Source organism: Haliotis cracherodii, unplaced genomic scaffold (assembly GCF_022045235.1).
Source record: "Haliotis cracherodii isolate W230 unplaced genomic scaffold, xgHalCrac1.p SCAF_5, whole genome shotgun sequence".
In the NCBI taxonomy this organism is placed as follows: domain Eukaryota; kingdom Metazoa; phylum Mollusca; class Gastropoda; order Lepetellida; family Haliotidae; genus Haliotis; species Haliotis cracherodii.
Genome location: NW_027266308.1, coordinates 23,140,888 through 23,168,331, shown reverse-complemented (window position 1 = coordinate 23,168,331; position 27,444 = coordinate 23,140,888). Strand labels below are relative to the sequence as shown.

Sequence of the window (27,444 nt, the reverse complement as noted above, 5' to 3'; positions counted from 1 at the left end):
ACAGTCATATAATATTCTCTATTTATCAATTTCCATCAAGAATAGTTTTAGTTTAGATTGAATGGGCGACTTAATATACTTCAATCATTTGCCATAACTGCCAAGTTTTATTGCCAAAATGTTTTGCCTTTTTGCTTGGATTTCTTTAAATAGGTGGTCCACAGTTAATATTATGTACGGATGTAAAATACCTGGAAATGACTGTCATTTTAAGATATTCCGAAAAGATTTGTTATTAAACTACATTGTATATTTTTCATAATAATAAATAATGTCTAATACCAAACAATACTGATAATCAAGTAAGGATAAGATTTATGGATGAACAACTTCAAGCAAGAGCTTGATAACGGTGTTAGAACCTACACTGAAACGTCGCTCCTAAATTGTAATAAAGAAGTTCTTCATCCATAAATCTTATCTTTACATAGTATAGTTCTCCAACTTCTAAATGCCTCTCAAAGAAGTTAATAGTGATAATCGCAAATAAGTATCACAGTAGTGTTTTAATTCTGATATCTTGAAATTACATCGCCTCTTCGGGAATGATGGTTTAGCATATTTGATTTCAGAAATACAATGTATCAGGGAAAGGAAGCGCTTTGAACTCATGTCATTACATGTATGGAGTGCGGAGTTTGTTGGGAAAACTCGCAGTCTCTCGCGAGAACTGTCAAAGCGTCATATGGATTCAAGATGGCGTCGAGAAGCAGAGAATATGTTCTGGATGAGTTGCTTTGTTTCCTAAGCAACCCAATATTTCAAGTACCTGTTTTAACCTTTATGGAAGATCGGTGCTTGAGTAAGTAACTGTACTGACAAGACCAGCCATTTTCTTGTGGTTGTCAGTGTTAAAAGCCCACAACCCTGAGAATAAACTTCGATCGCTGTCGGACTGTCGAATCTGCTAATTCCAATTCCAAATCGTGTCTTGCCTATTTACAGAAACACACATTTATGATTCCACATGACACAGTAATCACTTTTCAACCTATATTCATTATCTTATAACCTGAAATATTTGATAAAGAGTTCGTAGGGTAGGTCTAGTGCACTTAAATAATGCAGTAGGGCTGAGACGAGTCCAAATTTAATACCCGATACCCAACCCCCACCTATTACTCGACCCTACCCGGGTACCCACTGTTGGTCTGAAGAGATAGGCATGAAATGTCCCATTGGGAATTTTTTTTACCATAGCCCTGGCAAAACGTATTTAGATACATGTATTAAACAATCTGGTCATGCATACACTGAAGATGATTTAAGTTACATCTTCATTACATAATATGAAAAGTCAGAAAGAATGGGTGCATAGTCAGAAAGAAATGTGAACATTAGTGACTTGTACTTTGTAGTGTAACCATAGAGTTCCAAATAATTTTTGTCATTTAACAATATATCACGTGAATAACCACGGGCCCCGGTAGTCCTGTGGGTACCCAGGTCCTACTCAGTACCCACCTGACCCTGGTACCTGAGTTACCCATCCCTGCCCTACCCTTTAGTCACACACACACACACACACACACACACACACATGTATGTATGTATGTATGTATGTTGCTATATACACTAAACTTGATGGATATAAAAAATTGTTTCTTTGTTCCGGGCATTTGCTTATAACAAACTAAAAGTAGTGGGCCATTTGAGCATGTCGAGTTTGTAATAACCGTAGTTTACTGTATGTGCAACAAGTTGGATGCGATATTAAACCCCATTTCGCCCCACCCCACCTTAAGTATGTGACAGTGACCCCTTGACTTTCATGCTTAATTTCCAAAACTGCACTGTGGCAGTATTTACAGTGTAGTAAGAAATAATGTTATGTAATTATCATAAAAAATATATGTCTCAACGCTGGAGACCTTGTTAGATGGACTTTGTACATTAAGCTCTTTTGCGGTCATTACATTATTAGGACTTCTGCTGTGACTGTGAGGACCTGTGTTTTGAGCAAACGAGAAGGTTCCACATAATGTTTTGCCCTTTACTCATAAGTCATTGAAGAAAATACTCCTTTACTTAATCCTTAATGACAGAGTGTAACATATGAGAGCAACATAATTTTGCTCGTACTTGAGGAAATGAATATGCTGGTCCAGTAAGATTGTAGCCATTGTTGTGTCATATTTGTAATTTGCAAGATCAGTGTTTGAAATTAAATGGAGTCCTTGAGGTCTGTTCCTATGATATTTGAATCTGATGACCTTAACATGTTAATGTTTAATGTTAGGGCTATGACAAGGACCTCTTAGTTTTCATGCTTATTTTCGAATGCTGCAAGAGCATATGTAGTTCCTACTTTTCCCTATTTTGCAGTATTTGATCCAGAAATAGAGGATTCGGCAGAATATCGCAAGAGCCATGAAGACTACAAGCGCTTGGTAATTGCTGATCATCTTTATCCCAGTGTGTCATGTTAATGATGAGATTGTCATTATAATGATGAGATTGTCATGTTAACAATGAGATTGTCATTATAATGATTAGATTGTCATGTTAAGGAGGTCTGCTGGTATGGTTTTCTGATGCAGGTGATCATCGTACCTGATGTCAGTTAATTTTTGTAACAGTCTTATGTCAGTATGATTGAGTTGAGAATTATGGACCAATAGAGCAACATGTGCAACTTCATATCAAATAAATTTATTATTCCACGACCAAACAAGGTTTTGCTGGGAATATGAGACCGGGTTCCATCAATCGCGTTTTTGTCTTGTTTTGGGTGCATTCATAGTTCATCAACATTCGATATGTCTGCATGAAACCTTGCACACCAGAAATCCATGATTGTGGGTTCACCCCGATTATTTCTAGGTTTGTCAGCACCATACCCGTGATCGTTGGTTTCACTGAAGTGGTAAACAGTTGAAACCTGCATCATTTCGGGCTTTCCTCCCACATTAAGGTGATATAACTGGAATTCTGTTATAAGTGGCGTTAAACCCAACTCACGTTGCGGGGCTCAATCCCCAGTCGCGTCATAACAAAAGATGTTAAAAGATGGTACCTGTTGTTACCCTGCCTGGGGCTCGGCATTAAGTGGCTAAAACAAGGAATGGTCGGCTCAAAGTCAGTATACTGTGCCTGAGTTGGGTTTTCATGTTAAATTGTGGCATGGTATCTCAGTGGGCTAGTGCTAAAAGATCAGCCTTAGTCCGGACTAGTACAAGCAGCCACACACACACCGTGCATGTCGCTATATAAGTGCAATCATCTTGGACGTGACGTTAAGCCCCATTTAAACTCAACTCAGCTCAACATCCCCGATGTAATTTCCATAGCAGCATTTGGTAGTTTCCTGTTCGGTGAATTTGGATAATAGGTGGTGGGTGTTATCAAAATACAATATAGTAATGAGTGTTTTCATGTTTACTTATGATATATATATATGTCAGAAAATGTGTCTCAAACTGTGAAGACATTCTTTCACCTGAAATATTAAATTTTAGTTCATCATGAAAGTAATCTTGTCCCCTCTAGATATCATTATGTATCATATTGTATTGCTTTGGTATGTATCATACATATCATATAGGATATTAAAATAATAAAATGGGCATGCAGTTTATTGTTTCCATGGTTACGTCTGCTAGGTGGACCGGATGCTGCTGTCCTTCGAGCAGGACACAGGGCTTGACTACAAGGCCATCATGGGGGCAGTGCAGGAGATGAATGACAAGGAGGACATCAGGACTGTGTTCCAGGTCAGTGACTCCCAATCAGATCTACACAAAGATCTGAGGACATCCTGTAACCTGTCCCATTACAGGTCATGTCAGAATGACCTGACATCCGAGATCAGGGAGCGAATCTTGCAGCCTCCATAATGTTAACGTGGTGTATTCCGAACAACAGTTCAACCTATACGACTGATTCCATCAAACTCATTGTCTATCGTCTGCTTCAAATGGTTGGTTGGTTGGTTTGTTGTTTAACGCCGCACTCAGCAATATACCAGCTATATGACGGCGGTCTGTAAATAATCGAGTCTGGACAAGACAATCCAGTGATTAATATCATGAGCATCGATCCACGCAATTGGGATCGATGACATGCATAAACCAAGTCAGCGAGCCTGACCACCCGATCCCGTTAGTCGCCTATTACGACAAGCATAGTCACCTTTTACGGCAAGCATGGGTTGCTGAAGACCTATTCTACCCCGGAATCTTCACGGGTCGCTTCAAATGGTTTAAACCTTTGCTTCAAATGGTTTAAACCTTTGTTAAGTTTGAAATGGAAAAGAAATCCATAGCTTGTGGGAAGTACTGCCATCATATAAACTGCAAGGACTAAAAAACTGAATCTTTGCAAGAATGATCCCAGTTATGGTGTTTGTTTTAAAAAAGAAACACTCGCCACGCTCACAGGATTCTGATCTAATTTAAACATGGCCACCTGAGCATGTGTCATTATCAAATTTGGTATACAGTGATAATATGATATGATGTGTTAAATTTTGCTGTGTATTGTCATATTTGCTGCAACGTTTGACCTTGTATCCTTGTGGGTGCCGACAGTGCCATTGTTGTCTTGATGATTTAGTGCTCTGCTTATAGGTAAATCATGAGTAATTTCATGAACATGATGTGAGGAACTCTGTTTAGTAGCAGCTTCTGTTGTCTTCTGTTTATCCTTCTTTGTGCTTTTATGACCTTTCTGATCGAACATATTCCAGAAAAATTGAAGTGAACTGCAGAGCCTGTGGCTCATTTTTCAGCTGTGGCGAAACTGTCACCCCCTAGGTTTCACCAATCTCATTACAATAAGTTCTTATTCTCGCTACCGCTAAACCAAGATCAGAGGACATCCCATTACGGGTCACGTCAGAACGACCTTCACTCGACCAATCAGAGCGTCACTTACCAAATCAGGAATGTGGCAGTCGGAATGTGTTTTTTAATCATGCAACCTCAAAAAAATTAACACAGGGTATCCCAAACGACAGTTAACAATCTAGGCCATCTATTAGCTGTATTAGTGCTGTAAAGCACAAGACTGCTGCCTTCCGATAGGCTAATGTCGACTTCTCGTCAGTCATTCCATTGGTCAGTCAAAGTTAAAGAAAGGTCGGTCTGACATGACACGTAATGGGACGTCTTCAGATCTTTGTTTAGTGGCAGTGAAAACTAAGATCTAATTTTAAAGAGATTGAGGTTTCCATCAAAGCAGTATATATTGACAACCTCAATTACTTTGTAACTTTGGTGCTTATGTCACGCCGAAGACCTGGGTTTGATTCCCAACATAGGTACAATGTGTGAAGCCCATTTCTGGTGTCCCCCCCCCCTCAGTGATATTGCTGGAATATTGCTAAAAGCGATGTAAAACCTCACTCACTCACTCACTCACTCACTCACTCACTCACACACACTGAATATGCGACACAGCCTGTGCCACCTCACTCACTCACTCACTCACACACACTGAATATGCAACACAGCCTGTGCCCAGAATGTTTTAGTCAACTTGTATTTTGACATTATTTCCAGTAGACCATAACAATTTTGACTAGACAGGGGCTTTGGACCAGTGCATAAAGTCGCAGACTGCTGACACAGTGTGATGTTACTAAATACACTAATTGGAGTTGTCTTTAACCACATATCATTCACACCCTATTCCTCTTCCCGTTTCTAGCAAAGATTGATGTGTATTACCAGTTAGACAAATTGTGAATAACTGTGCTGAGCCAGAATAAACACCCTTATGTCCTACATGCATCGTGGATGTTGTTGTAGACTGTGCTGGAGCAGGTGATGTCGTCGGTCGACTTTGGACTGTTTGTGAGAGTGATGGCCCATAAGAATATCGTCCTCCAGGAGGAAGCTCTGAAAATGATCATGAAGAACCTCGGAGCCCTGCCCAGCAGCCTGACTCACGGCAGAGCGGCGGAAGCACAGAAGGTGAACACCAGGCAGAAGGAGGAAGACGCAGTGCTTGCAGCTGCCATGGAGTAAGTATGTGCTGTGGGTTTATCTGGTGAGGGTAGTGGAAGCATGTTTGGTTGGTTGTGTAGCACCAAAGTCAGCAATAACCAAGTGTCCAATTTTCATGCTTCTTATTGTGTGTTGTATCATCGATTCTATCACGACCTCACTTTCAAGATATGTATTGTATTATGATCTCACTATTGAGATGTGTGTTGTATCATGACCTCACTATCGAGGTATGTATTCTATTACGATCTAACTATTGAGATATGTATTGTGTCAGACTTCACGATTGAGATATGTATTGTATTACAATCTCACTATTGAGATATGTATTGTGTCAGACTTCACGATTGAGATATGTATTGTATTACGATCTCACTATCGAGATATGTATTGAGTCAGACTTCATGATCGAGATATGTATTGTATGACGATCTCACTATCGCGATATGTATTGTGTCAGACTTCACGATCGAGATATGTATTGTATTACGATCTCACTATCGCGATATGTATTGTGTCAGACTTCACGATCGAGATATGTATTGTATTATGATCTCACTATCGAGATATGTATTGTGTCAGGCTTCACGATCGAGATATGTATTGTATTACGATCTCACTATAGCGATTTGTAGTGTGTCAGACTTCATGATCGAGATATGTATTGTATTACGATCTCACTATCGAGATATGTATTGCGTCAGACTTCACGATCGAGATATGTATCGTATTACGATCTCACTATCGCGATATGTATTGTGTCAGACTTCACGATCGAGATATTTATTGTATTACGATCTCTCTATACTGCTATAGCGATATGTAGTGTGTCAGGCTTCATGATCGAGATATGTATTGTATTACAATCTCACTATCGAGATATGTATTGTGTCAGACTTCACGATCGAGATATGTATTGTATTATGATCTCACTATCGAGATATGTATTGTGTCAGACTTCATGATCGAGATATGTATTGTATTACAATCTCACTATCGAGATATGTATTGTGTCAGACTTCATGATCGAGATATGTATTGTATTACAATCTCACTATCGAGATATGTATTGTGTCAGACTTCACGATCGAGATATGTATCGTATTACAATCATGCTATCGAGATATGTATTGTGTCAGACTTCACGATCGAGATATGTATTGTATTATGATCTCACGATCGAGATATGTATTGTAGTACAATCTCCCAATGGAGATGTGTATTGTATTGTGTTGACATGTATTGTATCTAAATGAAGTGTATTACAACACTACCAGTGCTCCATCAACAGCTAACTAAATTCAGTACAAATGTTGATCTTGGTAAATATCGGTCACAGATACTAACGTCATAGGAGGGTTCCATGCATGATGCGATAGGGGCATGGGCGCCCCAGTTGTCTAAGGCGTCACGATTTGCTGTGTAGAGTTGCGTCCCTTGGGCACGCCAAAAACCTATGATTGTGGGTGCAAAATCCCTGTTGGCCCTGATTATGTTTGTAGGTTTGTCAGCACCATACCTGTGCTCATGGGTTTCACCGAAGTGGTAAACATCTGAGACCTGCATCGCATGGGGCTTTCCTTCCACATTAAGCTGGCAGGCCGTGATATAACTGGAATACTGTTAAAAAGCAGCGTTAAACCCAACTCACTCCATGATGATATTCCCATTCTCCTGGTGCAGGCTGTCTTGCAGTGCCTTTACAGTGTTTGAAATTAAGCATAAAAGTCAAGGTGCCTTTGTCATTACTGTTAATAGTAACAGATATAGGGGGTACCAAGATTAAGAAAACATAGAAAACCTCAATGCCCCCAGGACCCCCCTTAATTTCGAACACTGCTTTGTTCCCTGATGGAATGAATCATCAGGGCTTGATTTAACTATATGAAACATGCACCAGTGTAGCCTATAATTGAAAAGTGAAACCTAATCTGTTTGTCTACATGAACCAAGTGCTTGTAAAAAACTTCAATTTTATGTCAGACTAAACCCATACTTTCCCTCACAAAAATGATTTGTGAACACACTCGATACCTCTTAAGCTTTATGTACCGCACTACATTACAAATCCCTGTGTTATTTCTTGGACTTGACGTCATCAAAATGTGGTTACTGCAAGATTATGTGCCCATTTTCCTATTATTGTTTACAACAATACATAAGTCATTATTAATGGATATAAAATCACGACCCAGTCATCTGAAGTCTGAGATTTTATATGTTTTGACCAGTGTATGCATCTGTCATGTTTATGTTTTGAGTTTTGAGGATGCAACCTGCTTTTTTCTGGTGCAACTAGGTTTTCATGTTAACATGCTCCTGGTAGACTTTAAATCAAGGTCCCTAAATCGAGCCCTGGAATCTGATGCTGCATCAGTTTGATGTGACTGGACATCTCTGGACATCTCTGGACTTCAGGATGTAGCTGGAGCTGTAACATCACTGTCTTGTTTAATTCTTCTTGTAGCAAGGAAGTTATTGTCATATCATCTTCTTTCGTACATTAGTTGGGTGAATTTGTTCTGTTAATGTCAGGAAATCACGCCAGGAGTTTGAGAGTCAAAAACGTAGGAGCAGCAAGGAGGAGCAGGAGATGAAGGCTGTACTGGAGATTTCAATGTGTGAAGCCAAGCGCCTCAGTGACAGTAGACAGGTAGAGGAGAAGAAGATTGACATGGTGAGTCTGGGGTGAGGGTGTATTATTGACATGGTGAGTCTGGGGTGAGGGTGTATTATTGACGTGGTGAGTCTGGGGTGAGGGTGTATTATTGACGTGGTGAGACTGGGGTGATGATGTCAGTCACTGGATTGTCTGGTCCACACTCGTTTGTTTACTGACCGCCAACAAACAAACAAACAAACAAACAAAAAAAATCATATGTGATAACGTTTATGTGTTGTAGGCTCTCAAGAGTGGATCCAGTGGTGGTTTTGGAAATGTTGCCGTTGTCCCCCCTGTTTCTGCTGGCTCCCATGATGCAACAGCCCAGCCAGCCAGTCCTACCAAGATGGCTACTGACCTCAGATCTGCGGTAGGTCCTCATGTACTGTAGCAATGCTTAGTGTTGGACAAATGACCAGTTATAAATATAAGGACCACCAGAACTAACACTTTTGAGACTACCAACCCGAATATGGCTCTTAGCATGATTTCAGAAGAATTAAGTGTTATTATATGGACTATTATTATCTGAATTTTTTACTTATCCTGCATTACTCCTTAATGCATTCACTGCTTACCTTACAACCAAAGACAGCGTAACGACGATGGTCCAGGGTGAAGAAATAAAATTTTTGGTAACCACTGCCGCTGTCCTGTGACCTTGATGACCAAAAGGCGTTCGTTTCCTTGATCAGTCTCGACCTGCGGGATGCCTACCTGCATATACGATCCATCCCTCCGACTGCAGGTTCTTCAGATTCAAGTTTAATGGGGTTTTATGCATTTGGCATTTCAGTGGCCCCTTTTGCTTTTTACACGATTAATGAAGCCCATAACTGCATTTCTACGCCTGAGGAACATTTGGTCTCTTGTGTCATCAACTCAAGCAGACGTTAGTGTCACGTATTGAATCAACCACAAACACAAATGAAGTTGTAATACAGATTTATTCCCTCCCTTAAAGTAATTTTAAATCCCAATAACAATATCTAAATTCAAACTAATACCAAATTAACTAACACAACTAACTAAACTAGCTTCTCCTACCAATAACAATACTACCACCTACTACTAATACTAATATCTTAATACTAACAGTACAAATGTCTACTACTAATAATACAACTATCTCCTACTAACAATACAACTATCACGATACACTATCCTAATACTAATAGTCTACTTCTAAAAATACTAACACTAATACAGATGTTCTAAGAATAACACAACTAATACACAGTAAAACTTTGTGTGTGTATATATATACAACAACAACACACAACCACAAAAAAAAAAAACCAAAAGATACAAAGCCACTCCACTGTCACTGTCACAAAAGTTCTATACAGAACTTTAGAATCTCTGATGTTATTGAGCAGTTCATACGAGAATTCTTCCTCGTAATAACGAATGGTGATCTTTCCACCCAGGCGATGTTGTCCCCACGGAGTTAGGGGTGCCTGTTTACATGGATGCCACGGCTGTGTTCATCCTACGATGTGCCACGGAGACGAAGATACTTCTCTCCTTACGTTGGGTCGGAGAACTTCTCTCCTTACGTGATGTTGGAGGTTGTTACTTCCTCCTACGTAATATCGGAGGTTCTTCCCTCCTACGCACTCTAAGGTTAACCGGCCAGTTCCGGGACACTACAATGTAATATAAGCAATTACAGTCACTGAGGTATGTGTCACTACCTCACAATACATACAGCCATGCACCAATACTCCGATTTACATATTACTGAGTTGAACTGTTTATACTTTGATCATGTTGTGGTTATTTGTTACAGTGGCTTTACGCTATTACCATCAATATGTGTATATAATTACGTTTGGAAAAAATACATAACTCAAAATTCTATCCTCTAAAATACAATTCAACATGAAACAATAAATGTAAAAACTTACGCCAACCAGAGTAGAAGTCTCCCACAATATTAGTCCATGCCTTACATGACCATGCTGATTCTGGCTGACTGTACAAATTATTACCCTGCCCCGCTATTTAAACTGACCCCAAAGCCCAAGCTACCCCTGACCTCCCTATTGTTACACCAATTAACTCCCCAGCTATCAGCCGTACCCAGTCACGCTTCCCTGAACCTAACCTGTTCCCATAGTATTACCTGACAATATCTAAAAACAACTCGCTAAGCTTAATATACTAATGTAACCATACCGTAATACATCTATCTGAAGTACTAACATATAATTAAAATATACAAGATTATCTGTGATCTTGACAGTTAGTATACCAATGGGATTTCACCAGAAGGCTACTGTATCAACTGGGATGGATAATCAACGAGGCGAAGTTGGAGTAAACTCCATCCTATCGACTCAAATTCATAGGAGGCCTGTTCCAAACAGACCAGGATCTACTATGAGTTCCGAGGGACAGATGGCACAAGGTTTTACGCCTCCTGTCACCGGCTCTTCATCAACCACGCTGACTTCACCAATGGCAATTGTTACTCAACTCAACACAGGACCTAACCAGCAGAGTCAGATTACAATTACGCCAAATTCCACATTTCCTGAATCCTTACATTGGGTGTCAGGATCCACTCAAAGCCATCACTCTACCGCTCCATCTTTGGCCTTACCTCAATTGGTGGATGGTAGTCTCTTTATCCGGGTTATCCCCGCATCTACACCTGTTCATAGATGCCTCCCTTCAGGGGTGGGGTGCTCACCTGAAAGGCCAGACAGCCTCAGGGCTATGGTCTGGCGCTCATTGAAAGTGGCACATAATCAACTTTTAGTTGGAAGCTTTAATTCTGGCCATATCACATTAGCAGAATCAGCTACAGTCAGCCCAACTCGCAATATCCACAGCACTGTGGTGTGGTGTCTGCACTCAGGGAACAATGCACTCCCACTCCCTGCTTCAACAGACATTCAGAATTTTCCATCTAGTGGATCATCTGGAACTATAATTCATAGTTCAGCACATCCCCGGTTGTTGAAACATTCTGGTCAATGCCTTATCGCGTCCAGAGGGGGTGGCCCCCACCAAGTGGAAACTTTACACAGAAGCATTCCAGTTACTGTTTCAGAAGTTCGGGCAACCAAACATCGACCTGTTTGCAACTTGCCATATGTTCAGCATTCCTTGGGAAGGACTAAAAGCGTACCCACTCGTCTTACTTCCCAAGGTAATACAAAAGATCAAGGAGACAAGGAGCCTTGCTCTGACTTTGGTCACGCCCAGGTAGCCATTGAGACCCAAGCTCAGAAATCTAGCAGAGGACGATCCACTACCCTTCCCACAGTGGTATAACCTACTTATCCACCCTCACAGCAAATTGCCTCATCCAACACCAGACAGGTTTCGTCTGCGGGCTTGGTTGTCTAAAATGGCGTTAAGTGCAAAGAGCTATTCTGCACGGGCAGCAAAAGCTGTCACGTCAGCTCATTGTTCCTCTACCAGAGGTCTACGATGACAAGTGGGGATCATTTGAAACTTTTTGCAAGGCAAAAAGTCAAGACCCTACAACTGTGTCACCACGATTCCTAGCTGAATACCTCCTACATTTGCGTATGCAAAGACACTTGGAAGGTAGCACCATTACTACTTACTGGATTGTACTTAACTCAGTGTTGGCCAAATCGCAAGATGACTCAGGTCACGGAACTACTGGCCCAACTACGCTCATTCAGGCTTGAGGATCAAAAGGCCAAGTTCCGCCCACCTGCTTGGGGCTTGAATGTGGTACTTCGAGGTTTGCGAGGGCCCCCTTCGTTACCCTCTATGCATCCTCATTTTATGACCTCACCAAGAAATCAGTGTTTCTCCTACATCCATGACCTCCATACAGATGCATTAAGGAGTAATGCAGGATAAGTAAACAATTTAGTAATATCTAAATTTTTTATGCATTTGTATACATATCCTGCATTACTACGTCTAAGGCCCACCCATCGCAGACTTGCCTCCCCACTTTGGCTTCAGAAACCTCAAAAGTATTTTTTTTCTAAAAGCAGTGATGTGACCTCAGGTCATCAAGGTCACATAACAGCAGCGGTGGTCACCAAAAGTGAGACTACAAACAACAGTTTTATTTCTTCACCCAGGACCATCTCCGTTACGTTGTCTCGTCTTTTGTCGTAAGGTAAGCAGTAAATAAGGAATAATGCAGGATAAGAATACAAATGTAAAAAAAATTAGATCTTACTCAGTTTACAAGACTGGACAGAAGTTTACTTGACACTGGCTGCTGACTAGTGACTAAAGTCACAGACTGCTTGGTACAACATTCTGTGTGTTTGTAGTACAGCCAATTCAGAGGGAAACATATCGTCTACTTGTTTGTCAGCCAGTGGCCGGCGACTATTAGCCATAGGCTTATTGAGAATCTGATGGATGACTGACATATTGTTATTCCTGCTTCATTTATTGAAAATTGTTTTGGCAAGACTATGTGAGGTTACTCATGTGATTACATTATGTGAGGGCTGGGCAAATCTGAACCCGACTCAGCACAGCAAGGTGGACTTGCTAAAAGCATCATGTCCCTGTGAAGATTCTGGGATAGAGTAGGTCTTCAGCAACTGATGCCTGTCGTAAGAGGTGACTAACGGGATCAGGTGGTCAGGCTTGCTGACTTGGTTGATGCATGTCATTGTATACCAATTGCATAGATCGATGCTCATGATATCAACCACTGGATTGTCCGCCCCAGATTTGATTATTTACAGACCTGGACTATTGTTGATTGCAGTGTTAAACAACAAACCAACCAATTTAAGACTCTTGTCATATGTTCAGGTATAGTTATATTGTATTCACACTTTATGGCTATTGATCTGTTTGCTTTGTATTTCAGCCCAAAATAGCTGCCGTGCCTTCTGCCGTGCCTGCTGCCTCCCGTCCATCACAAGCCACTGCTGCTACCCAGAAATCCCCAACCTCTGCCACTGGTCTTGCCCCCATTACATCTCCTGTGCGTCCAAAGCAAGGCGATGTGCCAAAGGCAGGTGGGGTGAGCAACGCTGATGCTGCAGCCAACTGGATGAAGTCTGCCCAGAACGAGTCCAGCACAAGCGTGCAGCAGTCCGAGAGGTTCCAGGCCATGCAGGTAGGTGGAAGAAAGAGTTGGGACATTGTCTGTCTACTTCAGTTGGACAAAGCAAGGTGTTGGTTCTTTATTTAAAGCTCAGTAGTGTACAGAGGACACTGTCCGTCATCAGTATGTTAACTCACAACTCCTTATCCCGACTGACTAAAGGGATGCCTTTCGCCATTGTGGAACACAGTTTTGTAATTGGCATTTTTGCTTTACAAGAAAGAGAAAACAAACCAATTGAACAAATTGGGGTTTGGTTTGGTTTGTTTGTTGTTTAAAGCCGAACTCAGCAATATTCCAGCTATATGATGGCAGTCTGTAAATAATCAAGTCTGGATCAGACAATCTGGTGACTGACATCATGAGCATCGATCCACGCAATTGGGATACGATGACATGCATCAACCAAGTCAGTGAGTCTGACCACCTGATCCCGTTAGTCGCCTCCTTACATGGGTTGCTGAAGACCTATTCTAATCCGGATCTTCATGGGTTGGACAAATTGGGGAAAATCTTTGAGATTCATTATCTCAAGAACAGCAAGGTCAGTGAGTGAGTATGGTTTTACACTGCTTGTAGTAATATTCCAACAATGTCATGGATGGAGGACACCAGAAATTGGCTTCACACATAACAACAAGGAACGGGAAGAAGTTTGGTTTCATGTGTATCACAATTGTACTTGAATTTGTTCATGGAAGTTCATTTTGCTTAATATCCAGTTCGTGTTGTATTGATCATTATGTGCACAGTAATGCCTTTTCTCCCTGCAGAAATCCATGGAAGCAATGTCAATGGATGAGCGACAACAGCGTCTGAAGTTCCTAAAGGAGCAGAGGGACAAGCTGGTGAAGATGAAGAAGGATGAGAGGGAGAAGCAGCTTAGGCGGGTGGAGTCCGCTCAGCCACAGCGGCCACAGTCGGCACGGGCAGCTCGCGCTGCAATGTCCGGCAAAATGGCTGAACCTGAGAAACGAGACCCTGAGATGGAGAAAAGACTTGCTATGAGAAAAGCTATAGCTGATAGACTCAAATCTGAAGTGATTGGTAAGAAGTTTTGATGTTGTGAGCATGCTGAAACTTGCACTTCAGACACTGGTGGCTGCCCACTGCATGAATGTTCATCCTTCCCACCCTGCCTCATCCAGAGTGTGACCCTCAGAGACCTCCTGCATGGTGCTGCACTGTTGTATACTCTCTACAGGGGGCTGAATCAAGGACCTGTGGCTATCAATGTTGTGGTATATATGCCAGACACCAACTGTGTGGTCCTCTCACACAATGTATGCTTGACCTGTATCGTCTGTAGGAGGCAAGGGAGTTAACTGACTATAAAGGTCTGGAATTACAGAGTAAGGATAAGAATTTATGGATGAACAACTTCTTCATTATAATTAAGAGCTACGTTTCGGAATTACAGAGTTATATTTTGGCAGGACTAACAAGTCTATGCATAGTCAAATCCAAATCACATTACGAAATTGACATCAGGTAGGCAGACTGCCATGCAGATTTTGATCGATGGCAGGATTTGCAAAGCATGTGTACCGTCAACTTATTGTCAACAGATATTTTCAGAATCTTTTTTTATGTTTTTGCTCCCGTGATTTGATGCACTTCGCGAAGTAAGACCTGTTTTATTATAAAAATATAGATCTTGATTATAGATTGCATTCACTTGGCGCTGCCATTTTGTTTGAAGCAAATGCAAGTGATAGGAGAGGTGGAATCAGATTGGTCAATAGGAGAGACATAGAAAGGTCATAACTCATAATAGCCACTGGTGGCACTACGATTGAGTCCAGAAATTCCAACCTCGTTCGGCAAGGATGGAAATTGGACTTTTAGACAGTTAACTCCCTTGCCTCGGGAAGATGGACCTGTATGGACAATCCAACCTTATAATCAGGTACACTACTGTACAGTAGAACCTCATTAGTGGTTTAAACCGTCTTCTTTTCAATAAAAGAGTTTCAGCACTTAACAAAAAAAATGTGTTTCAGCACTGAAGAAACAGTAGGTCTTTTCAGTCACTAGTTATTGAGGTTAGGCTGTAAAGGAAAGAAGTTGACTTTAATGAGGTTCTACTGATCTGCGCATGTCTGGGTTGTGTATGTATGTTATGTGTAGACAAGCATTGATAAGACTTTTAGAAAGAATATTTTCACTTGACATACAACATGCTGGATAAAAAGATGAATACAATCAATTTGTGAAACGATTTGAAAACACCATATACCTTGTTTTGATATGTTTACATGTTTTGTGTGCTTCAAGTTTGAGGTGCACACCCCTGGTGCCCTTCTCGGGATGTACTTATGGTGGAGGTTTTTCACGTGTACTCCTCACCTTGTACACTACCATAGGCGGATCCAGAGTGGCGTCCAGGGTAATGCTGGATCCGCTCCTTGCAACGCTGACTCATATTTACACCTTGTAGTGCAATGACTCACATCCCACCTGGTAAAACAACACTGACTCACATCCCACCTTGTACAACAACACTGACTCACATCCCACCTTGTACAACACTGACTCACATCCCCACCTTGTACAACACTGACTCACATCCCCACCTTGTACAACACTGACTCACATCCCCACCTTGTACAGCACTGACTCACATCCCACCTTGTACAACACTGACTCACATCCCCACCTTGTACAACACTGACTCACATCCCCACCTTGTACAACACTGACTCACATCCCCACCTTGTACAACACTGACTCACATCCCCACCTTGTACAACACTGACCCACATCCCTACCTTGTGCAACACTGACCCACATCCCTACCTTGTACAACACTGACCCACATCCCCACCTTGTACAACACTGACTCACATCCCACCTTGTACAACACTGACCAAAATTCCCACCTTGTACAACACTGACTCACATCCCACCTTGTACAACACTGACCCACATCCCCACCTTGTACAACACTGACTTACATCCCACCTTGTACAACACTGACCCACATCCCCACCTTGTACAACACTGATTCACATCCCTACCTTATACAACACTGACCCACATCCCCACCTTGTACAACACTGACTCACATCCCTACCTTGTACAACAACACTGACTCACATCCCACCTTGTACAACACTGACTCACATCCCACCTTGTACAACACTGACTCACATCCCACCTTGTACAACACTGACCCACATCCCCACCTTGTACAACACTGACTCACATCCCACCCTGTACAACACTGACTCACATCCCACCTTGTACAACACTGACCCACATCCCCACCTTGTACAACACTGACCCACATCCCCACCTTGTACAACACTGACTCACATCCCACCCTGTACAACACTGACTCACATCCCACCTTGTACAACACTGACCCACATCCCCACCTTGTACAACACTGACTCACATCCCCACCTTGTACAACACTGATTCACATCCCTACCTTGTACAACACTGACTTACATCCCACCTTGTACAACACTGACCCACATCCCCACCTTGTACAACACTGATTCACATCCCTACCTTGTACAACACTGATTCACATCCCTACCTTGTACAATACTGACCCACATCCCCACCTTGTACAACACTGACTTACATCCCACCTTGTACAACACTGACCCACATCCCCACCTTGTACAACACTGACCCACATCCCCACCTTGTACAACACTGATTCACATCCCTACCTTGTACAACACTGACTTACATCCCCACCTTGTACAACACTGACTCACATCCTTACCTTGGACAACAACTCACATCCCCACCTTGTACAACACTGATTCACATCCCCACCTTGTACAGCACTGACCCACATCCCCACCTTGTACAACACTCACTCACTTCCCCACCTTGTACAATACTGACTCACATCCTTACCTTGGACTACAACTCACATCCCCATTTTGTAGAACTGATTCACATCCCCTTGTTGCACTGCACTGACTCACATCCCCTATTGCTGCACACTGACTCACATCCTCACCTTGTACCACACCTTCTCTTACTGTGTTCATTTATAAGGACTGCATTGTAATGTAATTTTAACATGTGATCTGCCATCTTTGTCAAGTACTTTCTCATCCCGTCTCTTCCTGCGTTATGGGGGCACATGTGGTCCAGTCATCTAGGTGCTACAAAGCGCCGAGTTGCCTCCCTTAGCGTGCCAAAAATCTGTGATCGTGGGTTCCAATCCTCATTTGCCCTGATTATGTTTCTCGGTTTCCCAGCTCCATACCTGTGCTTGTGGGTTTCACCAAAGTGGTTAATGTCTGAGACCTGCATCTCTACAGGCTTCTAACAGCAACAGAAACAATGGTCAAAGTGCAGCGGTAGAAACTAACATTTTTAGTCCACTAGTCCTTATAATGATAACATATAGTAAAACCCTTAAAAATGGCAAATTTCTACTAGTCCTTATGATACATTAACTGTTGGACAGTTTGGCAAGGATTACAGGACTAGTGCCAATTTCTAACGCTGAAGTGGCCTTAAACCCCAAACAATCATGTCTTGACATTCTCTGCTTGATTCAGGTTAGATCAGCATGTAGTGATGTAACCCTCTGATGCTGGAGTTGAAGGTGAGATTGGAGTGAAGTAGGTCCGTGACTGGACTGAGGTTGTGTGCACCGTTTGCTGATATCATGCACTTGAAGTCACATCACAATATGGGACAAAGCAATTCACCATTTACATGAAGTTAACCAACATATTGCGTATTATGTGTAGATGGCATCAGTTAGGAGAAGATCTGTTTGACATCCAACCACTAGACATCCTGGACACTATAAATGCTTGTATACATGGTATTGAAAACAAAGGTCCTTCTGCTGTTGAATCCTGTAGTGGAGGCCATTGCTCTGGTTACAAGTGTCATAGTCACCCAGACCCTAGACAATAAATAAAATGAATCCAACTCAACATTGCCTGAAATTGAGCATTATTCTGGGCTTCATTTGGATATTATTTTTTATTTTGTAGATATATATTGTAGATAAGAGGACTTTATTCTGGGACTAAATGTTAGTCATGCTAATATGTTTTATATTTGCATTTCTGTGATTATTGCCGTGTGATCTTGATATATTCATTTCGTAATAATTTGTTTTATGTCCTTATTTTTGTGGTGTGATGATGTTTATGACTTAACCAGTTTGTACCATCATGATGTTGTTTGATATCACATATTGTTGAATTTGTTCACAATTGTTTGGAAGTCTGCACCTACGTCCCACCATTGTAACCAACTTCTAAAAATGTTTGTTGAAGTTTTGTTCATCGGACTGACCGTCATGTTTTTTGCCACCCTACTAAGTTTATTTACAGATAACACTGATGTCAGCTACTTATAGATCTACTTGAAGAAAACTATGTATGATATTTTTGTGATTTCCATCCCATTCATAATTACCAAGGTTCTGAGGCAACTCAACTCTCTAACACGTCACTGTCGTCTGATCTAATTTCAAACGTGGCAATTTGATTGATGCAATTTAAATGAATACATATCATGGATTGGGTAAAAGAACATGCCATTATATATGCATCTTCTTGAGGCAGGCGTGTCCACTAGTCTATATTAAGGCCTAGTTTCGACCCTTGCCACATCAAGGCCACTTTTCTTGGCTCGACCCTGGCCATCATGAGTTGTGCCCCTTGTAATTAAAATGCGATATCCAATCAGACCGCTGTCCTTATCTTGTATACCTTCACAAAGATGACCACATAACAAGGTGTACCAGTCGTGGATGTTGATTTTATGAAAGGTTCCCTGATTGCGCTATTTATATGTGCAATAGTCCAGTCATATTTAGCACAGGAAAGTGGGCTTGATGTGGCAGGGGTTGAAACAAGACTTCGAAAAAAAGGCTAGTGGACCCTCTTGCCTCGGGAAGTTGTGATATGTATCAGATTAAATTTTAAACAGACGAGATCAGCACCTGCTATGCTGACTGAATAGGGTTCACAGACAGCATTAAAGGGCCAATAGGTTGACCATTCTGAAGCTTTGTTTGTAAACATAAGCCGATAACCCTATTGAACTTACTCGGCTCTCCTTATTCCACGAGAGGAATTTCTGCTCCAGTGACCACAATGCGGGTGTATGCCTATCACGTGACCCAGACTTTTCTCTTGTTTGTAAACAAATGCACTTATTCTGAAATAAGAACAGGCGGACCCAATGCTTTACATATTGTTTTGTATAATTGTATTGATATACTACTACAACTGAGTGAGTGAGTATTGCTAGCTCTCCGTAGGGCCTCAATGACAGCTTGTGGAGCTGTACAACCAATGTAAACAAAGAATAAATATGCAAATGGAAACAGTTTTTGACGCTTCAGGATATTTTCTCTATGAAAGTTAAACACTTCATGACACATGTTTATCTAGATGTGTACATGAAAAACCTGCAATATCATGAATGGACTGTCATTGACTTTGATGATAGTAGGCGAGCTGGCCGCAAGGAACTCTGGATAATCGATTCGATGGCTTCATTTGACCGAGGCATTTATTTTGTAGTATTGACGTTGATAAACACTGGCTTTTGATCCAATAAAGCTGGCAATTAGTCTTTTGTAACCCTTTCTCTTTAATTTGCCTCAAACTAAAACATGACTATTCTGCGCAGCACTTGGGTTGTCGGCTTTTCTGTGTGGAGCTCTGTTGTTTTGGTTTGAGAATTGAATTAGGCATGAACTAAAAGTGTGACATCACACTCCGAAATTGTTCCATGTGTGACTTAAAAACACAGAACGATCCATTATTCGGCACTAAAGACAGCCATGAGGACATAATTCCTGACCAATTTCTTTTGAAAACTGAGAGATCAGTACTGTCCACATTATTATTTATTGAGGGGCAGAATAATCTCACCACTGATGTAGCAGGTGAGATCATGTCTGGCCCATGAGTGTCATCTCTATCAGTAATCAGTCCATGATTTTGTTGTATTATTGTGCACTTTGTTGTTGTCGTATAGCCATGATGACTCAAATGAATAATGTAATTTTGCAACTGTGTTTTACATAATACTAAATGATGATATGCCGTCCAAGTCTTTCACACGCTTTACATCATCTGTACTGCTCAGACAACTACCTGTTGACGCTCAAGTCCACATCTGCTGAATCCTATTTAACTCATCGGATATTACCTTTCTTCTCTCTATCATTATCTGATGGTCCTTGTTGCTTCTTGCATGCCTACCCTCTCCCTATCAGTCTCAACTGTCTTCTGTTACTGTCACTGATGCCTGAGTGTCCACTCTGTACCACTGTCTTCTGTTACGGTCACTGATGCCTGAGTGTCCTCTCCGTACCACTGTCTTCTGTTACTGTCACTGATGCCTGAGTGTCCACTCTGTACCACTGTCTTCTGTTACTGTCACTGATGCCTGAGTGTCCACTCTGTACCACTGACTTCTGTTACTGTCACTGATGCCTGAGTGTCCACTCTGTACCACTGACTTCTGTTACAGTCACTGATGCCTGAGTGTCCACTCTGTACCACTGTCTTCTGTTACTGTCACTGATGCCTGAGTGTCCACTCTGTCTCAACTGTCTTCTGTTACGGTCACTGATGCCTGAGTGTCCACTCTGTACCACTGTCTTCTGTTACGGTCACTGATGCCTGAGTGTCCACTCTGTACCATTGTCTTCTGTTACGGTCACTGATGCCTGAGTGTCCACTCTGTACCACTGTCTTCTGTTACTGTCACTGATGCCTGAGTGTCCACTCTGTACCACTGACTTCTGTTACTGTCACTGATGCCTGAGTGTCCACTCTGTACCACTGTCTTCTGTTACTGTCACTGATGCCTGAGTGTCCACTCTGTCTCAACTGTCTTCTGTTACTGTCACTGATGCCACAGTGCCCACTCTGTACCACTGTCTTCTGTTACTGTCACTGATGCCTGAGTGTCCACTCTGTACCACTGTCTTCTGTTACGGTCACTGATGCCCGAGTGTCCACTCTGTACCACTGTCTTCTGTTACGGTCACTGATGCCCGAGTGTCCACTCTGTACCACTGTCTTCTGTTACTGTCACTGATGCCACAGTGTCCACTCTGTACCACTGTCTTCTGTTACGGTCACTGATGCCTGAGTGTCCACTCTGTACCACTGTCTTCTGTTACTGTCACTGATGCCACAGTGTCCACTCTGTACCACTGTCTTCTGTTACGGTCACTGATGCCTGAGTGTCCACTCTGTACCATTGTCTTCTGTTACTGTCACTGATGCCTGAGTGTCCACTCTGTACCACTGTCTTCTGTTACGGTCACTGATGCCTGAGTGTCCACTCTGTACCACTGTCTTCTGTTACGGTCACTGATGCCTGAGTGTCCACTCTGTACCACTGTCCTCTGTTAATCTCACGGATGCCTGAGAGTCCACTCTGTACCACTGTCTTCTGTTACTGTCACTGATGCCTGAGTGTCCACTCTGTACCACTCTCTTCTGTTACGGTCACTGATGCCTGAGTGTCCTCTCTGTACCACTGTCTTCTGTTATTGTCACTGAGTGTCCACTGAGTGTTCAGTATATCTCTGACTATATGCATGTGATTTTTTCCCGCTGAAGTATGTTTTTGTCATGTTTGAATGATATTTTCATAATAAACATTATCATCAGTATGAAATATTAAGGTGTCAACTTTTTTTGTGTCCATTCAAAGTCTAAGCTCTCCCAGAGTTGTGTCCCTTGGGCATGCCAGAAACCTATGATTGTGGTTTCGAATCCCGATTCGTCCCTATTATGTTTCTAGGTGTGACAGCACCATACCTATGCTCATGGGTTTCACCGAAGTAGTAAACGTCTGAGACCTGCATCATTTCGGGCTTTCCTCCCACATTAAGCTGACACGCCGTGATATAACTGGACTACTGCTAAAAGCAGCGTTAAACCCAACTTACTCACTCACTAAGCGCTCCCTTTCTGCTGCTCCTGGCCCGAAGCACTACAGCCATCACTTTGACCTACTGTTCCTCATTAGTTCCGTATTAAAGCATCAAGACAGGCTCTAACACTTTTACTATGACACTATTGTCAAGTATCCTTTGGACAGTGTGTAGCTCCGACCTGGATTGAAATTTCATTATACAGTCTTTGTCACAGATTGTTTGCCCTCTATTATGTGTAAGGAACCGGTCATTTACAATGATGGGGGTGGTGATCACCTCATTTTGACAGTCCCTAGGGGAGGTTAATAAAAAATGAGACACATATTATGGGAGGGTCATGACAAAAATGAACATTTTATTTTAAAAATAAAGTTCTTTTGCATTTTGTCTTTTTAGGGAGGGTCATGAAAAAAATGTACAAGCATATGGGAAGGGTCATTGAAATGTTTGACAATTTGACAAGCATGAGAGGCTCGTCATTATTTTTAGTATGTTAGTGAACCAAAAAGCTTCCCCCACCTTTAATGAATCAGCTGTCCCTAAGCTGTGAAGTATCAGGGGGTGAGAGTGATTCTTGTCAATAAAAGCCTAAATTCTCTGCCAAAATCTATGTACATTCAAGAACCTTGTAGTTCAAATACCCCAGCTCTAACTCAACATTGCCACGCATCCAAGTTGTTGGACTCATCTTGGTACATAGAATAGCTAGTCCAAAATCAAAGTTACAGGCTTTGAGATGCAGGTAAACGTTTCAGAGAAAGAAATATTTGTTAGATAAATCAGAGTGTGTAAAAAGCTTGTAGATATTGATTTGCAGGAACCATTATATGAATTTCTACTGTTTGTGTGTTCACAGATCGTCACCATTAGATGGCGCTGCAACGACTATCACCTACTCTAAACAACCGCCAACCATATGTTGTAACTGTGTTGTCTTGCACCATATTGGACAGACCAGCAGGCTACAGCCTGCCATCTAGGTAGGATCACACCTAGACAACAATGTTCCACTGACGCCACCCTGCAGGAGAATCATCCGTCCTGGTACACTGCTGTACCACAACTAACAATGTATCAGTTTTGATACAAACTCCTGTCCATTTGGCATCTTCTTGAGTCAAGGGAGTTAACTGACCATACAAGTCCGGTTTCCACCCTTGCCGAACTATGATGGAATTATTGATATATTTTTGGTTGGCCAAACAAGTCTATACATAGTTCAATCAAAATCACGGAAAAGAATCAACATCTTATTCATAAACAATATGGCGACTGACATGCAGATTTCGGTTGATTGCAGGATTTGCAAAGCATATGAACCACCAACTGGGCATCGAAAGATATTTTCCAAATCTTTTAATGTTTGATCAACTTGATAAAGTGGTTTGATGCATTTCTCCAGGTTTCATTAATTGATAATTCAGATCTTGATTATCAATGAGAATGTCTTGACTGGACGCAGCTATTCTGTTTCAAACAAATGCAAGTGACATGAGAGGTGGAATCAATCACTCATAAAAGCTACTGGTGAGACTAAGACAGAGCCATGAAATTCCATCCTACTTTGCTAATTGTGGAAATGGGACTTTTATAGTCAGTTATCTCCCTTGTCTCGGCAAGACGATTTTTCATAGTCACAATATTTTTGTCTTTTAAAGATGAGTTTAGAACATAATCTCTTTTACGATAAAACCGTCCAGATTATGCATGACAGCTGTAATCTCAACAAGTGCAAACCAAGCATGTCTTTCAGGACGAAGCTTGATGTCCAGTGTTGTATCATATTCAGCATAATCCTCAGGGTCAGAGTTTCCATAGCAAATTCCAGGGCTTGATTTTGCTGCATGGAACATGCACAAGTGCAACCTATTATTGGAAAATGCAACCCAATACATTTTAATTGGTAAATCATCATGTGTAGTGATGTTTTCTCTCAAATTTCGGGCGGTCGGGTAGCCTAGTGGTTAAAGCGTTCGCTCGTCACGCAAAAGACCCGAGTTCGATTCCCGACATGGGTACAATGTGTGAAGCCCATTTCTGGTGTCCCCCGCCGTGATATTGCTGGAATATTGCTAAAAGCGGCATAAAACCAAACTCACTCAGTCACTCACTCTCAAATTTCAAATTTGTATTGACCAAGTTTGTTATCATCTGTCCGTTTCCCTGAATTCACTAAAGGGATACAGTGTAATTTTTTCTGCGGAAGACAAACACGTTTTTATTGCAAATGTAGGGATTGTGTATGCAGTGGTGACAGTCTTCATTCCGATTTGCTTTATAGACAGGTTATATAAATTAGCATCGATTTTAAAGACAATATGTATGTGACAATGGCAGCAGTCTGGCCTGTTTCAACTTTGTTAATATATGGAACCAGCGTGCAACCTGGATTTTTTTGGTGCAATTTGGTTTTCATGTCAACATGAACCTGGTGCAAATTAAATCAAAGTTCTACAAATCGAGCCCTGAATTCGCTGAGGAAACTTCTTGATTACTTCACTCCTACTTCAACCATGTTATTTACTGAATGTGTTGCTGGGGACCTGTGTCTACCCATGCATGGAGTTAGTGGCATAGAGAGTAATGATCAATGCAGGTAGCATAATGTGTTCTGTGTATGATGAAAGCTTCATGTTGTTATGTGTGAATGGAAGGAAACATGGGAGATTGAGAGGAGCTGGTGGATCCAGTCTCAGTTTGATATTATCATGCACTGGGTGAATACAAGGTATATATCACTTGGACGGCCAACCCTGTCCCTGCTTGAGCTTTATCTTACACAACCTGCTTCACGCTTTGACATTTTGTTTGTTGTGTAACGCTGCACTCAGGTGACCTGTAAATAATCGAGTCTGTGCCATACCATCCAGTGATTGATAGTAAGAGCAACAAACCATGCCATCAGGATACGATGACATCAAATCAAACAAGTCATTGAGTCTGACCATCCAATCGGTTTAGTCTCCTCTTACAAATGGCATAGGTTACAGGGGACCAGTTCAAAAACGGAATCCCACAAATTTAGGCTTTGAAATGTACCAAAGAGTGTCACTTTACAACGCACAATATACAGTGAGGGTCATTTATGTCCTGTGAAACCCCATGATTCTGCATGTGTTCTTGACTGTGATGAACCCCAATGAGGTTAACATCAGTGAGTACAACTACTAACACAAACAATTGCCTAGAGTTGGCTCCTTTGCTTCAGTATTATGTAACCATGGTTACAAATTTGCTGCCTTCTGCCTTTGGATAATCACGGATGTTCATTCACACTGTAACGTTCACACCTGCATACAGTAAGCCTTCTGTACTACGTGAGCCTGGAACACCAGTCATCGTGGTCAATGTTAGTAGTCTGCCTAAAGTTTGAGAAAGCTCATAACAACCTCTCACCTTCATACTAGATATCTTGTGAAACTCCATAAAATTAAAACTGTGTTTCAAATGGGGTCGAAGGATATTCCCATATACCGTTCTCCATGAAATCCAAATTTAACTTCAGATGTTCTAAGTCCTATAGGAGCATGCACAGATCCTGGTACCATTGGGACCTAGATGGATCAGGAAACTTTCCTTTGACAAAACAAAGTGATATTGCCTGCGTCATCAAACTTGGCAAGACTCTTACATTGTCTCCTAAACTAGATCTGTGTGATGCACTCCTGAACTAGATCTGTGTGATGCACTCCTGAACTAGATCTGTGTGATGCACTCCTGAACTAGATCTGTGTGATGCACTCCTGAACTAGATCTGTGTGATGCACTCCTAAACTAGAATTTGGAGTTCTTAGATTACTTTGTGATGTTGTTTTTGACAGCACATTCAACTACTGGTGTCATGGTCCAGAACTGAGACTAATGGAGAACTGGACCGGTGATCTCAGCTCCCATATGTTAAGCATGTTCAAGAATTGGCTGTATACTAGTATTCCTCTCATAAGGAACATGTATGAAGATGTGATGTAAAACCGTCCAATACAGTTTGTTTCTTATGTTTAATGAGTTACTTCTGAAGGGATTTGTTGTCATTAAATTTGTTGTACTTCTTTAACATTCCATGTTATTTTCCTACTGATATACACGTTGGGCACTGGGGAAAGAGCACTTATCAGACACCTGGCCAGGCTTGTTACAGAGCAGCTCTGTGCTAGTCTGCCAACTGATGTGGCATCATACAACCTTTAATATTGCGTTTAGGTGATCCTAAGACTCTTTGTAAACATTGTGGATCAGTTGAAGATGAAGCACATGTTGTATATGTATGCATGTTCTATGAAGATAAGCGTAAGGATTTACTACCAAGATTAACAAATAACCAGTTCTACTCACTTAAAAGTTTGTGTACCTCAAAAGATATCAATATTTTAGTTCCATTTACTAAGTTTCTCGAATGTATTTTCTTTTGCTAAACCTCATTAATATTTATATGCATAATATAAGTCAATATGAGAGTAGTGGTAACTCTAAAAGTACTTGTAATACTATTTGTACTTTGGTCATGTGGCCTGAAATGCAATTAAACATGTCTGTGTGTCATACAACCTTTGATGGGCATTCAGAAGTTGAAAGGTTGTATAACAACTTCTTTATTGCTTGTTTCGACGTTTCAGGGCTACTTCCTGCCCCTTAATCAGCTTTGCTCACCCTGTGAATGGTTTGGTCATTTGATGAAGGGGTTGCCCTGAAATGTCATGATGAACTATATATCTCTCGGGGATCATACACTTTAATAATGTATAAAATATTTTGTTTTCGGAGGACTGCACACTTTTAGTCAGTGTTCACACTACTGAATTCTATAACAGTTTCTGTTATTCTGCACTTCGTTGTTGCCACAACCACTGTGATATAC

General features: G+C 41.5%; 1 protein-coding gene across 2 annotated transcripts; it reads left to right on the top strand.

Annotated features, from left to right (window-relative positions):
* Positions 1–684: 684 nt before the first annotated feature.
* LOC139442042 (cilia- and flagella-associated protein 36-like) lies at positions 685–27,432 on the top strand. 2 transcript variants are annotated; one of them, XM_071222821.1, is made up of 9 exons: positions 685–802; positions 2,326–2,390; positions 3,603–3,713; positions 5,751–5,965; positions 8,484–8,625; positions 8,852–8,980; positions 13,442–13,693; positions 14,455–14,728; positions 23,446–27,432. In XM_071222821.1, exons 1-9 carry the CDS (start codon positions 697–699, stop codon positions 23,457–23,459), a joined length of 1,308 nt encoding a protein of 435 aa, XP_071078922.1. In that variant the 5' UTR covers positions 685–696; the 3' UTR covers positions 23,460–27,432. The 2 variants fall into 2 exon arrangements, with proteins under 2 accessions (XP_071078922.1, XP_071078921.1); XM_071222820.1 differs by lacking the exon at positions 23,446–27,432 and adding an exon at positions 18,217–21,306 and having other exon boundaries at positions 696–802.
* The last annotated feature ends 12 nt before the right edge of the window (positions 27,433–27,444 follow it).

What these genes read in the sequence shown, in the direction of transcription:
- LOC139442042 (XM_071222821.1), top strand. Translation starts at nt 697, where the DNA reads ATGGCGTCGAGAAGCAGAGAATATGTTCTGGATGAGTTGCTTTGTTTC. An exon ending in ACATCAGGACTGTGTTCCAG is followed by an intron (nt 3,714 to 5,750) that starts GTCAGTGACTCC and finishes ATGTTGTTGTAG; the next exon opens with ACTGTGCTGGAGCAGGTGAT. An exon ending in CTACTGACCTCAGATCTGCG is followed by an intron (nt 8,981 to 13,441) that starts GTAGGTCCTCAT and finishes TTTGTATTTCAG; the next exon opens with CCCAAAATAGCTGCCGTGCC.